The sequence below is a fragment of the Eschscholzia californica genome, unplaced genomic scaffold (genome assembly GCF_041429995.1).
Source record: "Eschscholzia californica isolate CP2 unplaced genomic scaffold, dmEscCali1.0.p SCAF_4, whole genome shotgun sequence".
NCBI classification, from domain to species: Eukaryota; Viridiplantae; Streptophyta; class Magnoliopsida; order Ranunculales; family Papaveraceae; genus Eschscholzia; species Eschscholzia californica.
This window is the reverse complement of record NW_028238461.1, coordinates 15,494,848-15,515,256: the sequence shown is the minus strand read 5'-3', so window position 1 is coordinate 15,515,256 and position 20,409 is coordinate 15,494,848. Positions and strand designations below refer to the sequence as shown.

General features: G+C 35.4%; 1 protein-coding gene and 2 long non-coding RNA genes across 3 annotated transcripts; 1 reads left to right on the top strand and 2 right to left on the bottom strand.

Annotated features, from left to right (window-relative positions):
* Window positions 1-1,717: 1,717 nt before the first annotated feature.
* Window positions 1,718-5,784, bottom strand: AGO7 (Argonaute family protein). Its single transcript, XM_086632229.1, has 3 exons — window positions 5,037-5,784; window positions 3,363-4,599; window positions 1,718-3,277 (listed from the first exon to the last, which is right to left on the bottom strand). The coding sequence occupies exons 1-3, from the start codon at window positions 5,398-5,400 to the stop codon at window positions 1,813-1,815; spliced, it is 3,066 nt and encodes a 1,021-aa protein (XP_086488355.1). The 5' UTR covers window positions 5,401-5,784; the 3' UTR covers window positions 1,718-1,812.
* Window positions 5,785-13,145: 7,361 nt separating this feature from the next.
* On the top strand, window positions 13,146-13,987 carry LOC147543128 (uncharacterized). Its single transcript, XR_015224100.1, has 2 exons — window positions 13,146-13,305; window positions 13,553-13,987. It is a non-coding gene; the product is annotated as an uncharacterized LOC147543128 (long non-coding RNA).
* Window positions 13,988-15,691: 1,704 nt separating this feature from the next.
* Window positions 15,692-19,159, bottom strand: LOC147543127 (uncharacterized). Its single transcript, XR_015223060.1, has 2 exons — window positions 19,105-19,159; window positions 15,692-16,560 (listed from the first exon to the last, which is right to left on the bottom strand). It is a non-coding gene; the product is annotated as an uncharacterized LOC147543127 (long non-coding RNA).
* Window positions 19,160-20,409: the final 1,250 nt, after the last annotated feature.

Here is a 20,409-nt window from a genome sequence, read left to right as displayed (position 1 = left end):
AATATTTTGCAGTTAACTAGTCAACTAAAGATTTTGATACACCAAATCCGGGATATTGGACCTGAACCCATCTTAATATGATGCGAAAAATTCGATATTTTCGATATAGAATACAAATGAGATTATGTGGTAACATTGATAAAAATGCAGATGAAGAGCTAGAAAGTTAGCATTATCAATAAATAACATTGCTCTAGGCCCCTACACATTAGTGAGGCAGTCACCTTTCACATAATGGGGCCTACAAGTGAAAGGTATGGGTAGAGAGACATGCCATAAAATTGGGCCAGCAGCAGCAAAGGACTGTTAGTTCCATACAAAATGTAAAGCCTGAGCCTGAAGTGATAAAAAGGAATCTTACACAATAAAGCTATGATGAAATCATCCTATGGTTTAAATTATCTCAATCTCACCATACTGGTTGTTAGGTTTGTGGGTCCTAGAGAACAGCGTTTTAGGGTTTTCTTTCTCAGACCTTTCTGTCTATTCCCTTGGAGAGAGCTGGTCTGTGTACAACAACTTTAAAGTTCAAAATGTCAGCACCAAAATTCTCTCTCTCTCTCTCTTTCTTCTGCATTTACAGCTATAGAGAGAGAGAGAGAGGAATAGTTGTTCTGATGCATAATGGAGACAGTGGGGTTTAATGCTAGGGATTGTGATCAGTATTTACCCTTCTCTCTCTGTTTTGCTTCATCTGAAATGGCAGAGCTTAATTAACAACTGTAGCAGCACAAGTGCAGACACTGCAAAGACTGGGTGTTGCTCCAATTCAGCCTCATTGTCTCATTCTCCACTCTTCTCACTCTTCCATGCAACCCTATCTCTCTCTCTGTATTTTTTATGCATGCATTGAAAATGTGTAAACCTTTTTTTTCACATTTCTTGATTTTCACCTTTTTTATTTTCTATAAATTCCCATACTACCCCTCACATCCGTCATTTCTCCTTGGTGCTGTGAGGAAAATAAAAAATTTCTTCGTACAAAATTTAAAGAGATATTGTGAATTTTGTATGATTTCCAAGGCAAGACAACTTCTTCCTCATTTCCTGCCATCTTCAAGTACCAACTCTTGCTAGTTGCTACCTCTTCTGACAACGACCACCATTTCTCTCCTCTCCATTTCTAAATCTTCACTGTTCCGACGAAGGGCATAATTCTTTGACCGAAACTTCCTTTCATCTTAGATGAAAGAAAAGGGGTCCAGGTAAATCCTTCACGGAGGGTTTCGCCTGAAACTCCAAAACCCTCGAGGAGGAAGTTAAAGTTTCATCCTGAGTCAATCATTCAGCCAGAGTCAATCATTCAGCCAGAGTCACACAGACGTACATAACAAAAACAAATTTTCAGATTTTGACGAGTCAAATATGAATTTAATAAAAAGAAAAAAAAACACCTCTGTGTGGATTTGATTTTATTGTATAATAATAATAATTTGCTTGTAATCAAATGAGTTCTTGTTGCATTTATTGTAAAAGTTAATACTAAAAGTAAATTATTTCTTTCAATTAAACTTATTTTATAGCAAAAAACAAGAATATTGGAAACAAAAAAACTTATTCTAAAATCTAGCTTAATTAAAAAGATAAAAATATTTAAAAAAACTCATATGTTGATAAAGAACAAGAGTTTTGTAAAAGAAAACTCCAGATGAAGAGTTCACAATTTCATTGTCATGTTTTGTTTTTGCTTGTCTTTACAAATCATGTATAGTCAGGATGGGGAGAAGGATCTTGAACATTTAGGATTAGTTGTTAAATAACCAGGTACAAGCTATGCAAAATCTTCTCAAAAGAAAACAAGGAAAAGAAAGTTCAACAATAAAACATGGTTTTCCTTACATTCTCACTTAGTCTCGGCAATGGTGTAGTCTTCAACGGAGGCGAAGCTCGTGTGAAGGAGGAAGTTGTTCTGGTTAATCCACTCGAGTCTAACTTATTATCGAGATAAAGTCGCCCTCTATAAGCAGCAAGATGAGCATAATAAGCTGGAGGAACTAAAGAAACTGGTTTCGTGCACCTCACGAAAGTATAACATAGATCATGGATTAGCTTCTGTAGTTCATCGGAACTGAACTTGTTCTCATCCCACAAAACATGGTAATGTGTCGGCCGACTTGTTCCTTTCATTCCCCAATGACTACAAAGATAGAAATCAAATTCCTTCGGATGAGTAATCACCGAATCGACAACAGTTCCTGGAGGTATATTTTCGTCAGGAAAATGGGTACTAATAGAAGTTCGTTCATTTTCATTGTGAAATAATCTTGTGTGATGTCTCTTTTGAACTACGGCAAAGGTGATTGTTGGTTTATACTTCGGGAATCTTGAACAAGCTGATTTAATCGCTTGTAACTCTTCTTGAAGAACTTTATAGAACTGGGTTTCGCTTACTCCGTCTCTAAAGAAGATTATTCTCTTGGGAAGTACATGTAGTTCTTGATAGAAATCTTCTAGTAATTCTCCCACCATTTCTTTGAGATCTTGAATGATTTCTTGTCTGTGGGTTTGTGATTTGATTCTAGAAATGTACTTGTTTGCTGCTGGCCAGTTCATGCTTGCTACTACAGCAGCGACAGACGGGCTATAATCATCCAGTGGGTGTGGATGAGTAACATCAGCACCAAAGAAGATTGCCGGATCATCAGGAGCAAATAGTCGCGGAATTTGAGCAGGTAGTGAATTACATAAAGCCACAGTTGAGCCACCAACTTTCGCATTGATTTTGAGAGCTAAATTTGCGAGAAATTGGGAACTCAACTTAGCAAGATTAGGATATAAACAACACTGACTGACAACTCCGATGCTTGTTTCTGAAATTCGTTTAAAATCACCATACCCTTTGTGTTTTCGCTCCATTATACATATCAAAAGTTGGAGATTATTTGAAGCAGCTTTTTGGATTTTCTTCAACTTGGATTCCAATAGCAAAACGTTGTTGAGAACTTGAATCGGTTCAAATTGTGAACTGACGATAGGATTTCTATTAAGAAAGATACCTAATTGTTCGCATCTTTGAGATAACTGGTTTATGAATCTTGGAATATAGGATCTTTGATCTTGAGTTCCTCCAAAACTAACTAAAGCCCATCGTTTGATTCGAGTGCCTTCAAAAACATGACTATCTAAAAGGTTCCATTGACGGTCATTACGGGATGGAATTAACTCTGTTATATGGCCACCATTACCGAGCTTCAATTTGGGAGGTTGAAGGACTCTTCCATTCAATTGGGTCATTGCTGTCAAAATATGGAGTTTGAATTCTCTCTGATGATCATCACTACCAAGAGAAATAAAATACGTTCTTAGGAACTCAAACGATAAAAAAAAAACTCTAAACTGCAGAGAGATTGTTTAATGTGTACCTTATCGGCCCAAATGATCCTCCCATGACTTCATCGATAATGGCTTTTCGTTCCCTTGGCCTCTGGCATCCCATCTTAAGGATCTTCATTGTCTGATCATCTGAAAGCTTCCCAAGAAACTTCTGGCCTTCACATACCACACAAAGCTCCATTGGAAGATAGCAGGGTTTGCTCCTACTAATCTGCAAACACGGCAAGTTCCTAAACTGAATATCATGGTTGTAGTGATCCTTGAAGTAATCTAACAATCTAAGTTTCTTCCCATCTCTATCTCTGAACCAGAGGTTCTCAGTAGTTTCATCAGTTATGCCGAAAACCCGATATTTCTGATCGGTTTCTCGATGGCAGACGAAGACCCTAATGTCTTTTAAAGCCTTCTCCACTTCTTTCTTCTCTTCCATAGTTAAACCTTTTGTTTTTCTCGAAGGAAGGTCGTGTAAGAAGTCTAGTCTCTTCTGCAAATAAGGAATCACACCAATGCTTTCATGGAAAGCTGTAACAGAGAAATCCACATTCAGGGCGAGGCCTTGTTGGGTTGGTCTTAAACTCTGAAAGAATCCTCTCAATCCAACTGCTCCTCCTCCAATATCAGAAATTCCTCCCATTGAACTCGAGAAGAGAGACCTGCCAACTGGTATACATTTCTCGGTTGAGCTCTCTCGAAGAACAACATCCAATGCATGAAGATAAGCCTGAGGAAGTGGAATAGTATCTTCCCCGCCATCTTTGCTCAAGTAGCTATCTAATCCATGTCCATCCAATTTGGAGGCAAGCTTGATATCAACTCGAAAGAGCTTAGATTTCTGTTGCTTAATTGTTTCACTATTTTCTTCTAAAGGAAATAATGACTTGGATGTCGGGATTGGGAGACTAACAAAAAACTCAAGCCTGTCATCTTGGAACTCGATAGTACTATACAGATTTTTTCGGCCATCAAATGCCGGAAAAGCACCAGAAAGAAGTTCTTGGTTCTCCATAACTAATTTCTGTTTGATCATTCGAGCAATTTCTTTCGAAGGATGTGGAGAAATATCTACATCATAATGGAAGATTCGTTCCGAAGAATCGAATTTAACTAAAAAATGATTGGCAAGTAAAGGTATCACAGACCCATCTTGTCCTCCAGAATCTGGTCTCTTAGCTGCAACCAGTGACTTTGGTGCAATAGTAATGGACTCCTCTCCTTCATCATTTCCTCCAATGCGCAAAATTCTTTTTAGTTGAAGAGTTTCAGAAGCTGATCAAAGATATAGAAAGATCAGGCTAAACTACAAAAATACTGTAAAAATCATTGTTGAAGAAATCTGAAATATCTGAAGAACTACCAACTAAATCCAACTCAAACAAGATTCTAGATAGTATGAGTTTCTAAAGATGGAAAATTACTAAATATGTAGATTGGATTTTACCCAAGTTCAGAAGTTTGATATTAGCCATTCTCCAACTAAAAACCTTATCATCATCAGAACTAAAAAGTAATTCCTTTTTCTTGGATCATTCACAAAAGATTCAAGTTTGTTCTTTTATTAAAAGGAGTAAGTGGGTTTATCATATAAAATCTTCAACAAAGTCATGAAATCAAAATCCAAATATATACACATAAAAACAAACAATTTAGAGAAAATGAAATCAGAATAGAGAAAAACAAAAAGGGTATTCAGAATAGTAACTTACCTTTTGAAACAGTAAAAAATGGGGGTTGTTGTGTACTAGATGAAGAGGCAGAAGGAGGAGGAGGGTTCATCTGCTGCCATGAAGGTTTCTGAAAGTGGGTTTTTGATTTGAAGTTATGGTTTTGAGGTAGAAGATGAGTTGAAGGTAGTTGAGGATGAAATGGAGTAGTGGGTAAAGGAAGAAGAGGTGGGTAAGTTTGATATCTGTTCTGGTAAATGAACCCATTAATAAAAGAATGTTGTTGTTGTTGATGATGATGATGATGATGATGATGGAGGTTGGACTTCCCTCTGAAACAACTAGACTTATTAGAAGTGTATTTCTTGTTAGTATTAGTTTTGGAGTCTTCTTCTCTTTCTTCCATGATTTTGTAGAGAGAGAAACAGATGAAGGGAGCTTATGATGAGCATATATGTAATAAGAAAAAAGAGGCAAGAAGGATATTGGTTTTATTTTTGTTGCTGAACTCTGCAAGGGAAAGGTATCTCAGCAGAAAGGAGTATTTGCAGTAGAGAGAGAAAGAAGAGAGAGAGAGAGAGAGAGAGAGTTCTTTGTGTATGGTATTTGGGTCTTAAAAAGAAGTTGGTTTTTGGTTTTTAGTTCTTGGGTTTCTTTCTTACTGCCTGCCTAGTTTTGAAGAAGCTTGAGATGATGGAAATAATTTCAACTAAAAAGTGGGACAGTTTTGTGGGTTTTAAAGACCTTTGAAGAAGAGAACAGACCATACAAGGATTTGTCTATTTTGGACTTGATGCAATTAGTATTTATACTGTTTAGGGTTTTAAGAGTATTCAATGCCCCTTCTATTGTCATTGTCAATGTTAATATCATATCTATAACATTTTCTATTTTATTTTCATTTTAATCCATTTTCAAGTCAAAGGAGTCAAATCTAGGATTGACAATGGATACCCATTTTTCCACAACCGGATCCATTTATATGGGTTTGAGTCCTCACTTTCATATCTGATAGGAATTTAAAATCGGATTGGTATTAGCGGATCAGAACTAATAAAATTCCAATACCTATAAAGTATACTGGAGTACTCGACGGGTATCGACACCCGGAATTTAATAAGTGATCAATTATTATCCTTTGTAAAGTAATTACATATTTGGTATTAATTATGTTATTGTTACGTTATTTGAGTTTCTTATTTAGTATAATTTCCTTCTTTGATGATCAAAATGAATTTAATAATAATTTTTTTTTGCAACTTTTAATATATAATATTTGTTTTGACTTTTAATAACTAAATCATATGCTAACAACGAATGATTTGACAAAACTTACTCCAGAAAATTTGTTGTTTCAGAAAATTTGACAAAACTTACCATTTTTTTTTAAATTCTTGTGCTCTTGACAATACCTGCAGTTTCATATGAAATTTCCAGATTTTATGTGTTTCTCTAAAGCATTAGCCTTCCAAATTTCACGTATAAACACTACTAATTTGATAACAGTTTTTAGGGTGTGGATTTCAAGCATGAAGATCTCATAAATTTCACTAACTAGGACTAATTTTGTGGGGTTTCCACAAAATTGAGTAATTTTGAGAAGAATCATGGAATTTGGCCGTTTTCTTGTGCACAGTTTTTTGTTCTTTCCTCTATCTATGAACCTCTGTAATGGAGGATCCATGCTCTTTGGAGCAAGAAATCAATAAATTGACCAGAAAAAGAAGTTGGTGTTATAGTGTTGAATTTATTATGATACATATACATAAGCATATACTGTTTCTAAACTTACATATATATTGTTTTCTCTTTGTTTTATGTGATGGTGAGTCAGGCTTGTTCCTCGGAGCATGTTAGAATCAGTACCACCAAAACTCAGATTTAGTGAAGTTTATCAAGTTATTTGTACAGAGTGGGCCTTTTTCCTTATGGCTTTGGTACTAGAATTGTGTTTCTCTCACTAATTGATTCTTTTGGTCTGACTCACATGTATTTAGAAATTTGTAGGTTTAAAAGTAAAGAAGTCAGATATCTTAATTATAATGTTATTCTCCTCTTAATTCTATTCATATACCCAATCCAATAACCAAGTTCTTCGTAATATATGTATTTTTTTGTGGGTATGTCATAAACCAATTCAGGTTTTTTCACCTAACTACTCTGAGACGTCACTTAAACCTAACTAGAGAAGAAATTGTTGAACAAGAAGTTGTTATGTTACAATCGAAGTGTGAAAGGTTTTTCAAAATGAGACAAGGTACTCTATAATGAAACTTTTGTACCACTTTCCTTACTCCGAAGAGTCCTGACGAATGATGATTGAAACGAGATTCGACATTTTTGTATTGTGGTCCCTCCTTGTATAAAAAGGATACCTAGTTGAAATAGGATTTCCCTTATTCCTTATTTGAGGAGAAATAGAAGTTTTCATTTCAACAAAAAAAAAAACTACTCAAGACGGCACTTAAACCTAACTAGAGAAGAAATTGTTGAACAAGAAGTTGTTATGTTACAATCCAAGTGTGAAAGGTTTTTCAAATGAGACAAGGTACTCTACAATGAAACTTCCATACCACTTTCCTTACTCCGAAGAGTCCTGACAAATGATGATTGAAACGAGATTCGACATTTTTGTGTTGCGGTTCCTCCTTATATAAAAAGGATTCCTAGTTGAAATAGGATTTCCCTTATTCCTTATTTGGGGAGAAATAGAAGTTTTTATTTTAAGCCTAAAAAAAATTTACTCGAGACGTCACTTAAACCTAACTAGAGAAGAAATTGTTGAACAAGAAGTTGTTATGTTACAATCGAAGTGTGAAAGGTTTTTCAAAATGAGACAAGGTACTCTATAATGAAACTTCCGTACCACTTTCTTTACTCCGAAGACTCTTGACAAATGATGATTGAAGCGAGATTCTACATTTTTGTGATGTGGTCCCTCCTTATATAAAAAGGATTCCTAGTTGAAATATGATTTCCCTTCTTTCTTATTTGGGGAGAATAAGAAGTTTTTATTTCAAGCCTAAAAAAAATCCTTTCTAGTAGATTACCTCCCTAATTATCATTATAAAAAGAAATGAAAGGGAAGAAATTATGCTCCCAGTTGGGAGAATTACCAGAGAATCCTTTCAGATCATATCCTCTCAGATTAGAGAGAAATATAGATCAGAGAAATGAGAACAAAAAGAGGTCAGAGAAAGAGAGATTTCTGAAGTAGTTCTTTCAAGAGAGATTGAAAGAGAAGAATATTGGTTTCAAGAAAAGAAGATTATGAATCTTGTCAAGCAATTTAGTTTGTGTTGAACTTCTTCAGCTTTTGGTAATCTAGGATTTGTTCAAATCCTAAGGAGTAAGAAATTTTTGTATCCCCTTTCTTGTTTGGTTTATCCACCATAGGTTTGGTGAAGAATTGGTTAATCCTCTATTTGTTTAGGGAAGAATTGTTATCCAAGAGTGTTTCAACACATCTTGAAGAATCGGTTAATCCTCTATTTGCTTAGGGAAGAATAGTTGTCCAAGAGTATTTCCACACATCTTGAAGAGTTGGTTAATCCTCTATTTGTTTAGGGAAGAATTATTATCCAAGAGTGTTTCTACACATCTTGAAGAATTGATTTATCCACCATAGGTTTGGTGAAGAATTGTGTAACCCATTATTTAATCATAGTGGAAGATTTCTGGACTAGGTCCCGTGGTTTTTTTACCTTCTATCTTGGTGTGTTTTTTTGCCACGTTAAATTATTTTGGTGTCTCTGCTTTTACATTCACATCTTTTATCTTCATATTCATGAGCAAGTTAAATAGATTATTTTTCATAACATTTTGACCATGAAACTTTTGGTTTCCACTTCGGTTGTAAGTGTAACCAACCTGCTATTAAGGAGATGGCAGAAATAAATAATAGAAAAAGAGCTCCAGTATAGAGATTTTCATTAGTGCGTAAGCCAATTGTATACCACCACTGATAAACATCAGAATAATCGATATTTACTGGGCCGAGAGCGCCCCCTCGAGTAAATGCTTCCACAGCCGGTTGACCAAAATGAGGATCCCAAATTGCATGAGCAATAGGGCTTACATGTAAAGGGTCATGTACCCATGACTCAAAATTTCCTTGCCAAGCTACATGAAATAGATTTCCGGAAGTCCACAGAAATTATTGCTAACTACCCGAAGTGAGAAGCAAAAATATTCTGATAAAGACGTTCCTCAGTAATATCATCATGACTCTCAAAGTCATGTGCGGTAGCAATACCAAACCAAATACAACGAGTAGTGGGGTCTCGAGCTAAGTCTTGGCTAAACCTTGGAAATCTTAATGTCGTAATACTTTTCAAATCCTCCTAGCCATTATCCTACTGCAATAATTCTTGCTAAGAAGAACGCCCATGTTGTTGAAATTCCACCCAGAAGGTAATGAGTTACTCCTACAACACGTCATTGTAAAATGCTCAAGGCTCTAGGCTGAGTAGCATGATCAGCTTTTCATTTGTTATGAGCCCAAATGATTGATTCAATAAGTTCTTGCCAACAACCACGCTCGCTGAATAGAAACATTAAACTGAAAGCCAAGACAAAATGGGCACCTAGGAAAAAAAAGGCCATATGCAGATAATGAAGAACAATACGACTGAATTACCTGGGATGCTTGTGCCCACAAAAAGTCGCGGAGCCAACCATTAATAGTAACGGAATTCTGCTCAAAGTTTCCTCCCGTGATATGAGTTACCACTCCTTGATCATTTATACTACCCCAAACATCCGACTGCATTTTCCAACTGAAATGCAATATTACCACCGAAATTTCATTCTACATTTAGAGTAGACCTAAGAAGACATGATCCTAGGTGAATACTTGACATGTCCCCCCTCCTTCCGGGCCCGTCACAAGGGAAACGAAATCCAAAATTTGCTTTATCAGGTATCAACCGGGAATTACGAGCAAATAGAACACCTTTCAGTATTATCAAGAACGTAAATCAAGAAATACGTGATCGTCTGGTTTGATTAAGCAAGAGAGATAGAGGGGAAGGGAGATGAACTATCGATCATGCACAGTGCTTTAGTGACAAAACCCTAGAAAGGGTGAGAAGAACAAAGAAGAGTGGATAGTTAAATTGGAATTGGGAAAATGAATACAGAGAAGAAGAAGAATAGGAAAAAGAGTAAACAGTAGAAATTTTAATCAAACTACGAGCAAATAGAACACCTTTCAGTATAATGAAACTTCGATACCACTTCACCACATGTAAGATGAATAATTTCTATTGAATATGCATGTGGATGAATACTTTTTGAAAGAAGGGTTACATGTATTGGCAAGATGCTTACAAAACCAAAAAAGTTACAATAGACTTAAGAAGCTCGAAAAACTAGAGCAACTCAATAAACACAACAAGAAATAAGTACATATTAGAGATATTTATATACCAAGAGTTCAATAAGGTATGCAAAGAGATGTTCCAATAGACTGAGCCTCTCAATTTTGGCTAAAGAGAGCATACGGATTTCCCAAAAACAATACGGGAGTCCGACAAGCCGACTCTATATGCATCTTTCTGTTTATATTAATTTTAATAGCGAAAATTGTATCAATAAATCTTTTGAAATAGCTCTGACACAATGAGATACAAGATCAATTAGTAGATATATGCTAATGATTTGGAGATTATGCATCTATAGTTTGTAGATAACACCATCTTCTTTATTTATGGAGAGGGAACTCAAATGACTAAGCTTAAAGAAATTTTGATATGTTTTAAGACAATAGTAGTTTTTTTTTTTTTTTGATGAAAAGACAAATAGTAGTTAGTTGGCCAACAAACAAGGATAAATTGAGATTTAAAGACAAAGAACCCTTCCCAATAAATGAAGTGAAAAACTAACACCTTTGTAATAAAAGCCTACCTAGTTATGAAGATGATTCTATATTCACTAGTAGCTTTGATCTTACATTACTTTCCCCACCTTCATCAAAAAGATGGACACTAATGTAACATTTGTGAGAGTTAGAAACTTCTTGTCTTCTCTCTCTCTCTCTCACTAGCTAGAAATTGTTTACCCTTACCTTTATTAGATAGGCTAGGTTACTATTATCTTTGAATAGATAATGAAAACAGCATGAGATGAAATAACTTTATGACCTTACTGAAATACTGTGGCATTATAATTTGTTTGAAATATTTTTTTTATTGGCCCCTAAACTGACACTAGTTTTTGGCATGACCCTTTAAGTCATAGTGAGATAATTTTATATTGTGTTTTTTGATGCATTGACCAGATAGTCAAATTTAAATTTTTCTGATATTCTTTTGTCTTTTTTTATTTTTATTTATGTTTCAGTACTTTATATTTATGGCATCTAATTTTTCATATTCAATCTCCTTTTCATTTTCTCTTTCTATAATGACCTCTATTAACGGTGATCTTCAAGATTTTCTTTTTCAAATTAAAATTTAGAAGTTCTTCGTCTGCTAAAACTTTTTCTCTTTCTTTCCTCAAGAAATATTAAAAAAAAAAAGTAGATATGTTCTCGATCCTCGCCAACCAAAAAAACATCCTAAATGTCTTGGTCCTCAACCAAAACAATTGATTTTTTTTTTCTTCTGTTCTTTGTCGGTTCGTGAAAATTTCTTACTCTTTAGACAACTAAAATATGCACTTCTCCCTCTAGTCTAGTCCGAAGATGTTTCTGGGACTACTTGTGAGTAGCAAGAATGGATTAGTTTTTTGTCTTGTGGTTTAAGTGGTTCAAATGGCTTGTCGCTTTATTTTATTTTCATTCTCATTTGCTTCACTTTCTTGAAATTTCTGAAACCACTCTTGAAATAGGTCAGGATTGACATTGAATAAAATTTTGTAGACGTTTTATGTCAAACTTCAAATTGCTCAACTCAAACGGTTTCGAGCATTTCTCTTTGGCGACATGAAGAAGATGGTGATGCAACTTCCAGATTTTGTTTGATCAATTTCTTGATGTGACCATTGTTCCACAAGAACAGAGACCTTTCCGCTACCTACAAGCAGAAAATGGTTCAATAGTGTATGTCAATACTAAATTCTGCTGGCAATTCTAGCTCATGATTCACCTAATTTGGTTGATAGAAATGAGAATTGAGAAACTCTACCCAAGACATTGGTCTCGCTTTTCATTCTTATTCTTTTAAATGAAAAAAAGAAGTTTTATTCTTCCAAGATGGTTCAAGAGCGTAAAACATAAACACAAAAAAAAAGACAAAAGAGCAAATAAGAAAATTTAAATTTGATTTTTTAGTTAATGTATCAGAAAACACAAAAAGCTAATCGTCTTGGGATTTATACGAACTTTGACCATGCGTGAAGCGGTGAAGCTCTTAGGTGGCTAACCGGGAAATAATTCTTTATTTAACTTTATTAAAGATGAAATGAATTGATTATTATGACTTCTTTTTGTTTCTAAGCAATCTTCTCCTAAGATTTTAGTTTGATGGTTCCCTACTTTCAACCTTACTTTTGCGTAATCTTTACCCTACATCTTTGATGGTGATACAGTGGATAAGTCTTCTTACCCACTCTGTGTATGATGTGTCCTCTTTCATTCTTTATGGAACAAACATTTTCATTAGAAGAGTGAGAGCCTTCAAGTCATTCTCTTAAAAAAAAGGAGAGCCTATAAGTCATTCAAATGGTGTAGTGTTTTCTTACTTATGAACACATAAATGGTGTAATCCCAAAAGAAAAAGCTTGGAAATAAATAGGTAGATATAAAAGAAAAAAAATTAGCTTCATAATAGATTCCAAAAGAATTTGGTTCATGATTTTTTTTTTTAGAACTTCCTAAGATATAACCATTTTTTTCTATATATACAACAAAGGGTGGAACCAATGTTTCACGCTAGAGAGTGCAAAGTTAAAGTCACCTAGGGTCCGTTTGATACGTGAGAAAGTACTTTTTTTTTGTTGAAAGACGTGAGAAAGTACTTGGATGAGAAAACCAAAATTTTCTTACGGGTAAGAAAATTAAGTTGTTCATATGTGAAATCAAAGTTTAGGTGTTTGATAGGGAAGTTAGAAAATCGGGAGAGTGCCTTTAGAAGGTTATGTAATGTTAGGCATTTGAGGGGTGCCTTTAGAATTTCGGCTTCTTTTCTTCCGCAAATCCCATTGCGTTTCGATAAACAGTAAGAGTAGAGAGAAAACGCAGAGCACAGAGAGAGATGCAGATTGAAGAACTACAATCGACAACGAAAAAACAGATTACCTATCTTCTTCTATCTCGAAATCTTTTAAAGTTTGTTCAGCTTGATTAAACCACAACTCCATTGAAGCAAAGGTCGGTTGAATCAAAGTTTTAGGGTTTTCATTGTTTTTTGTTTTAATTTGTTCGTCTTGTTCATCTCTGATCCAAAACTCGGTTGAATTAGGGTTTATATTTATTTTACGCTCTTGTTTTTTGTTTTAATTTCACTTCACGTAATTGGACACCTCCACCACAAGGCACCCTCAAGATTAACTATGATGCTTCTTTTGATAATAACTCTGTTATAACTCTATTGCCTTGATTGTCACTGATTGCACAGGAACCACCATCGCAAAAGAATCACACATCATCGAAGCAAGATCAATAGATGAAGGTGAAGGACAGGCTGCATAATATAGTATTTTGTGGGCAAAAAATCATGGCATTGAGCATCTACTTTTGGAAGGAGACTACCTAAACTTTTGCAACTTTTTAAATGGCAACCAAAACTCCATACATTGGACAGCCAAGCAGGTGCTCCGGAAAGTCAAGGACCAAGTTTCATCTTTTATTTCTATATATTTTGTGTATGTAAATGGGAAGTTCAATAGCAAAGCACATAATCTTGCTACGAACTCTAGGAAATCGGGTATCACCTTTGCGACTTGTTTCCCTAACTGCTTTTATCCACATCATAATGTCTTTGTAACGAATACTCTAGTTCTGGAAGAGAAGTAATTATGGCTTTGACTAAAATAAACTTTTAAGACCACTCAAGTTTACTTGCATTCAACTAACCCAAATACTTCTCTTTCTCTCTCTACTTCTTTTGTCCATCTCCAATGGAAGATAAAGAAAGCTTTACTTGTCTCTAACGGGCGTTTCTTCGAATAATTGACCGTCATTTTCTAATAAATCTAATTTTGCATACCCAGAGATCAAAATGTTCCAAAATGCAAATCTACAAGTAAACATGAATTAAATATACAACGAGCTTCTTCATTTTTTGAGATCATCCACATTTAAACCTTCACCATTCTAAAACCATCTCACCTGAATATTTACACCCACTCGAATTTGACTCCACGATAATTTTAAAGATAGACACAAGAGAGAGAACGAGAGAACTTTCAATTTTTAAGTCTCCGTTTCACTTTCTATATAGTTTCTCTCTAGACTCAAACTAAGAGCATCTCCAATGCGAAACTCAAAAAATCTCTATTCATCCTATGTGTCAAGTTTCAATTGAGGTTCTCACTCTTAGAGCATCTCCAATGCAAGACTCAAGAAAAACTCTAAAACTCCTATGTGTCAAGTGTGAAAAATGGATCTCTAAATTGTCTCTTTCATATTTGGCCATTTAGAGACACTCTATTGCAAAGCCTTCTCCAATGCAACACTCAAGAGAAACTATAAAAACCTATATTTTGATTTAAAACTAATTGATTTGCTTATGTGGCACTTAGAGATCCTCAAGATGACACTCTAAACTTAGAGATCCTTAAGAGGACACTCTAAACTTAGAGTGTCCTCTTAAGGATCTCCTAAATAAATCTTGACACATCACTTTAGAGATTCATGTTGAGTTTTGCATTGGAGATGGATTTTAAAGAAAAACTCTAAGAAATCTTATGTGACATGATGGGCCTAGAAAGTTTCCTAAATAGGTCACCACCCGCAAGTATACGGGCGTCAAGTAATAGTTCCGGTAAGACCGGTTCGTTCCTCAGAGATTAAGTGAAACCAATTCTAAGACTTGGAAATAACACGGTTTTTGGTTTTTAAAAGTGGTTTTGGTGATAAAATAAAATGAATAAAACATTAAAATAAAATTACGAAAATGAAAATGAACTCAAATGGGGATATGATCTAAGATTTTAGAATCCACACAATAAAATCACTATTTTAGAACAAATATTTAAAATGATTAATTCTCCTTTTTATAACTCAGAATTTCGGATAATGAACTATCCTAACTCCGGAATATGTTTTCGATAAGATCGGTTTTTTTTAACTCATGAAATTGTAATTGTCTTATTTTAAAAAATGAATTTCTAAACTACTATCTATCAATCAATAAGTATGCACCGTCAAAGGATTTAACCTAAGCACGATACATCAAACCTAAAAGCATAGATAGTGAAAAGATAATTGACTTGACAAATTAAAACAATTAAAACATTAAATCACATTCAAGGAATTAATCAAATAACTTATGTTTTTAAAAGCTCGAATATGGTTTCATCATCAACCCTATCTTGAGAGATTAGCTATTCATGAAACAAGATTAAGCGAGTAAAACGAATAAGAGAGTAAAATGGAGGAAGAATAAGACTTTCTCACTGATTTTCCTCCGACAGCCAAACGTGGTCTTCTTCTCCAACAGAATATCTCTCTCTACTGTTTATTTCAATCTAGAGATTCAAAACTTTGAATATTCACACTACTCAACTCCCTGTCTCTCTCACAAAGAAGAAAATTGAATAATTGAAGATGAATAATTATATTAAATGAATAATTATAAAACAATCATCTTTCTCTACAAATCACTTTCACTCTCTGTTTCTGTCTCACTTTCTCTCACTCTCTGTTTCTATTATTTCTCTCACAAAAATAAAGAAAGCAGTAGAAGATCATGGTGATTCAGATATATCTCTCTTAATTTCAGTCTATTTTCTCTCAATCTCTATTCTGTTTTCTTTCTCTCGCTAAAATAAAAACAGAAGAAGGGGATGAAGATGATGATGATGGTAATAACTCTCTGTTTTCCTTCTCTTTCTTTCTCTGATTTTTCTAATTTAGTTGAGCATTTTGACCCCCAAAGATGAGATGATCCTCTAGCTCTCTCTCTGTGATAACTATATAGAAAAGAAAACAGCCACTGTCCTCTCTCTAGATAATATCTTATCTTAATCTCTTCTCTGTCTTCTTTCCATTAATTTCAATCCTCAAAATATCTCCTCTGTTTCTATCCTAGTAAAATCAAAGAACAGCTCACACTTTCCTTGCTTCTCTATGATTCCATAACTTCTCATTACCATTCTCTCGGTTTTCCAGCTTTCTCTTTAATTCGAATTCTTTCCATATCTTCTCTGTGATTGACTGCCCATCACATACTCTCTCTCTCTAGATTATGTAAACAGCCGAATCCTTCCTCAATGAATCTACCATATGGGTAGCAATCCTCTCAATCGAATCATTTCCTTTTTGTTTACCTTAATCTCCAGCCGTGTGGATCTCTCAATTTCCATTTATGTTTTGTATATGACGGCTTTTTCCCACGGTTCTGTAAGTTTGTAGAGAGAAGAATATAGCTAAAAAGATTTCCAATATCTTCTCTCTACTGTTCTTAGGGTCCGTTTGATACGTTAGAATGTGTGAGTAAGAAAATCGACTTTTTCTGATGGGAAAGAAAATGACTTTCTTTCTTATATGAAAGTCAAATTCTAGTGTTTGATTGGTAATGAGAAAACGTGGGGCGCTTTTAAAATTCAAACCAGTTACTTCTAAAATAAAACTCAAACCTAGTTCTAGTTAGGCTTTTCTGTGGTGCCCCTAAAATTTCTTGGTCCTCACCATCTTCTTCATTCTTGGGTACTCTTGGATTTGTGAGTAAAACTAAAAACACTTCCTTTCTTCTTTTTTTCGATGTTCTTTAAGAACTTGCAAGCCATGGATGAGAGACAATGAGTTTCAGGGATTTTGTTCAAGAGAGAGATGAAGAAGTTTAGATTATGCAAGTGGTATCATCACATCAATGAACACACACAATTTGATTTTTGATCTTTAAGAAATCACTTCCAATTTCAGATTTGGGTTGAATCACCCAATTTCACATTAGGGTTTCAAACCAATTAATGACTTCAACAGTATGTCAGTATCTAAGTTTTCTTGGGTTTGATTGCATGAATTCAAAAGCGATACCAACAATAAATCAATTGGAAGTTTGATTAACCCAACATTAAAAATCGAGCTTCGAAATTCCTAGGAAGTTCTGCAAATTGGCTTCCTATTGACATGTTTTTGAAAAGGGATATTTAGCGTTTGGGTCAAGGATAAGTACTGGTTTTAGTGTTTAGGTCACAAGTTTGTCCGTTATAGGGTTTGGGTCACGGACTAACCATTGACCACGTTGACTAATGACGCAGTTAACTAGCGTCATTAGTCAACGGGTCAATGGTTAGTCCGTGACCCAGACCCTAAAGTCGGTACTTATCCTTGACCCAAACACTAAATAGCGTTGATGTGAGCCGTTCCAAAGACGGAAATAAATTTGAACGCATTAAAATCACAAAAAGGATTTGAACATCAATTCTTTCAGGTCTTAAAATTGATGGATCAATTTGGTCTTTGTTGTTCATAGTAATCACCATGATTCTTTCTTCAACCAAGTAGAGAAAATTTCTTCCATGAAATTCAAAATTCCTGATAAACTTATAGATGTTGATTTCTCATTCAAATATAGATCTAAATCTTTAATAAAAATAACTAATCGTTTTGTTGTTTGAAGAAGAAACATTTTTAGGTCAGAATCATCAGTAACATTTGATATATTTATATCGTAGATATCGTAGTTCTGGAATTTAGCCATGGCGAAAACGAATGATGATTTTCCAGTTTATGGAAGACCGAAGAAGATAGCTTTGTTTCCAAACAAGACGTAATCGATGATAAAATTGTTTTAATTTAATAAAAGATTCTAGATCTGATTTTACCTTGTTTTTTAGATGTGAATCCATGACAATTGTATCGAAAGTTGTTAGATGAGTAAATGAACAGATCTTCACCTTTTATTATGAAAAGGGGGGAAAAGCTAGGGTTTTCTGAAGTTGGGGGTTTTCCAGGGTTCTTGAGAGTTAGGGTTTAAGAGAGCTTGAAAAGAGGGAAAGAGAGAGAGAGATGACCGGCAAAAGCTTGGCCGACCGGTCAATGCTTACGCCGACACGGGAAGAAGGAGTTGAGCTCGACTCATGGAAGGTGGCAGCAGCTTAGACGTTCATGGAAGCACCCTCGAGTTTGGGATTTCAAGGGACTAACTCGGTTTTCATGGCAGCAACAAATGGGACTTAGAATGGCTCACATCAGCTCGTGTTTAGTGTTTGGGTCAAGGATAAATATCGACTTTAGGGTCTGGGTCACGGACTAACCATTGACCATGTTGACTAATGACGGTAGTTAGCTATCGTCATTAGTCAAGGGGTCAACTGTTAGTCCGTGACCCAGACCCTATAACGGACAAACTTGTGACCTAAACACTAAAACCGGTACTTATCCTTGACCCAAACACTAAATATCCCTTTTGAAAAACACCAGCCATAACTCATAAGTTTCATCAATCCAACATGAAAATCGAGCTTCAAAATTGAGAAACAGCAAATAGAGTTTTTAGAAATTCAAAACCAAGAAAATAAATTGAAAGATTCATTAACCCAACATTGAGAAGATCTGATTAAAATCTTGAATAGTTTTATGATTAAAATAATTACCAACAAAAATAGTCTGAGAAGTTTGAAGACTCATATCAAGGAGGAATTGATTTTGAGAAGAAAGTTTGAGAGGGTTTTCAGAAATTGGGAGAAGGAGAAAGAGATTGAAATGAATGAGATAGGATATAGAGAGATCGAGAGAGGGTTTTCCGAATTTTAAGTGCTCAAAGTAGAAGATCGCATGGAGAGAGAGGGAGATGTACGGGAGGAGAGAGAGCGCAAGAAAGATTAAAGGTGGGAAAACGACTTTCCCACCTTTTTTGTGTGAAAATTTTTTAGACGATTTTCTAACTCTTTTTTCTTACGAAATTCGATTTTCTAACTCTTTTTTCTTACGAAATTCGATTTTCTCACCTTTTAAGTCTAACCAAACAGTGGAACCTGTTTTCACACGTATCAAACGGACCCTTAAGGAAATATAGCTAAAAAATTGGGAAAGAGATAAAGAGGATATTAGAAAAATGGGAGATTTTAAAAGGCCTCCCCGTTTTTGTTAAAAGGCCTCCCCATGGTTTCGTTGACTTAGTAAAAAACCTTTGACTTAGCTTGGTTAAAGGGCCCCCCTCTTTGAATGGGTGAAAAAAACCCCCTTTAAAGGTGTATTTCACCCACATCATTTGACAACGCCACATCATCATCTTCTCCGGCAGAGTCGCCGGCCGGCCAAACTTCCGGCCGGCGACCTTCAAAAAATTTTTTTTTTGTTATTCTCTCTCTTCTCTCTCTCTCTAAAAACAAAAAAAAATTTTCTTTTTTTTTAAACTCTCTCTCTCTCTCTACAGATCTAGAGAGAGAGAGAGAGCAGACCCAAAGGGTCTGCGAAATAGACCCTTTGAAGGTCTGTTCGCAGACCCCATTAGAGGTCTGCGAACAGACCTTCAAAAGGTCTGTTCGCAGATCCAAAGGGTCTGCGAAACAGACCCTTTGAAGGTCTGTTCGCAGACCTCTAATGGGGTCTGCGAATAGACCTTCAAAGGGTCTGTTTCGCAGACCCTTTGGATCTGCTCTCTCTCTAGATCTGTAGAGAGAGAGAGTTTAAAAAAAAAAAAAAAAAATTTTTGTTTTTAGAGAGAGAGAGAATAAAAAAAAAAAAAAAATTTGAAGGTCGCCGGCCGGAAGTTTGGCCGGCCGGCGACCTTGCCGGAGAAGGTGATGATATGGCGTGGTCAACATCACCGGTCTTGGGTTAAGTTTGACCTAACGGCGTTAACTTTGCCGTTAGGTCAAATATTGATGAAGGAGGTGCTCTTTTGTAGAGGGGGCCCTATAACCAAATGGGTTATAATGAGGGGCGCTTTTAGCAGGGAGGCCTTTTAACAAAAACGGGGGGCCTTTTAAAATTTCCCTTAGAAAATATACTCAATCAAAAAGTGGGGAGTAATACCAATTCATGGCTGTCACTAGTGCTAATTTGAATTGGTCAATGGTACTATTCCTCCCGTGATTTAATTAGCTGGCATGAAAGAGAAATTCTGTGTAGTAGAAGCAACTTTGGTACCGTGTGTTTTCACGTTGATTGGTCGATCTCGTCCTAAAGTCTTTGAACACCGTCCGATCTTAAGGGCTATTTTAATAAATTGCTTCAGGTAACGCCATATTTATAATTGGTCTAAAATTCCCGGATGACTCTCGATATGCCCAACAGTGTACCAATATTTTAACTTCCCATCTTGGATGTGCGCCAAGTGTCACAAAGTCAACGGATTTTGAA

What these genes read in the sequence shown, in the direction of transcription:
- AGO7 (XM_086632229.1), bottom strand. Translation starts at nt 5,400, where the DNA reads ATGGAAGAAAGAGAAGAAGACTCCAAAACTAATACTAACAAGAAATAC. An exon ending in ATTTTTTACTGTTTCAAAAG is followed by an intron (nt 4,600 to 5,036) that starts GTAAGTTACTAT and finishes ATCTTTGATCAG; the next exon opens with CTTCTGAAACTCTTCAACTA. An exon ending in GGATCATTTGGGCCGATAAG is followed by an intron (nt 3,278 to 3,362) that starts GTACACATTAAA and finishes TTCTCTTGGTAG; the next exon opens with TGATGATCATCAGAGAGAAT.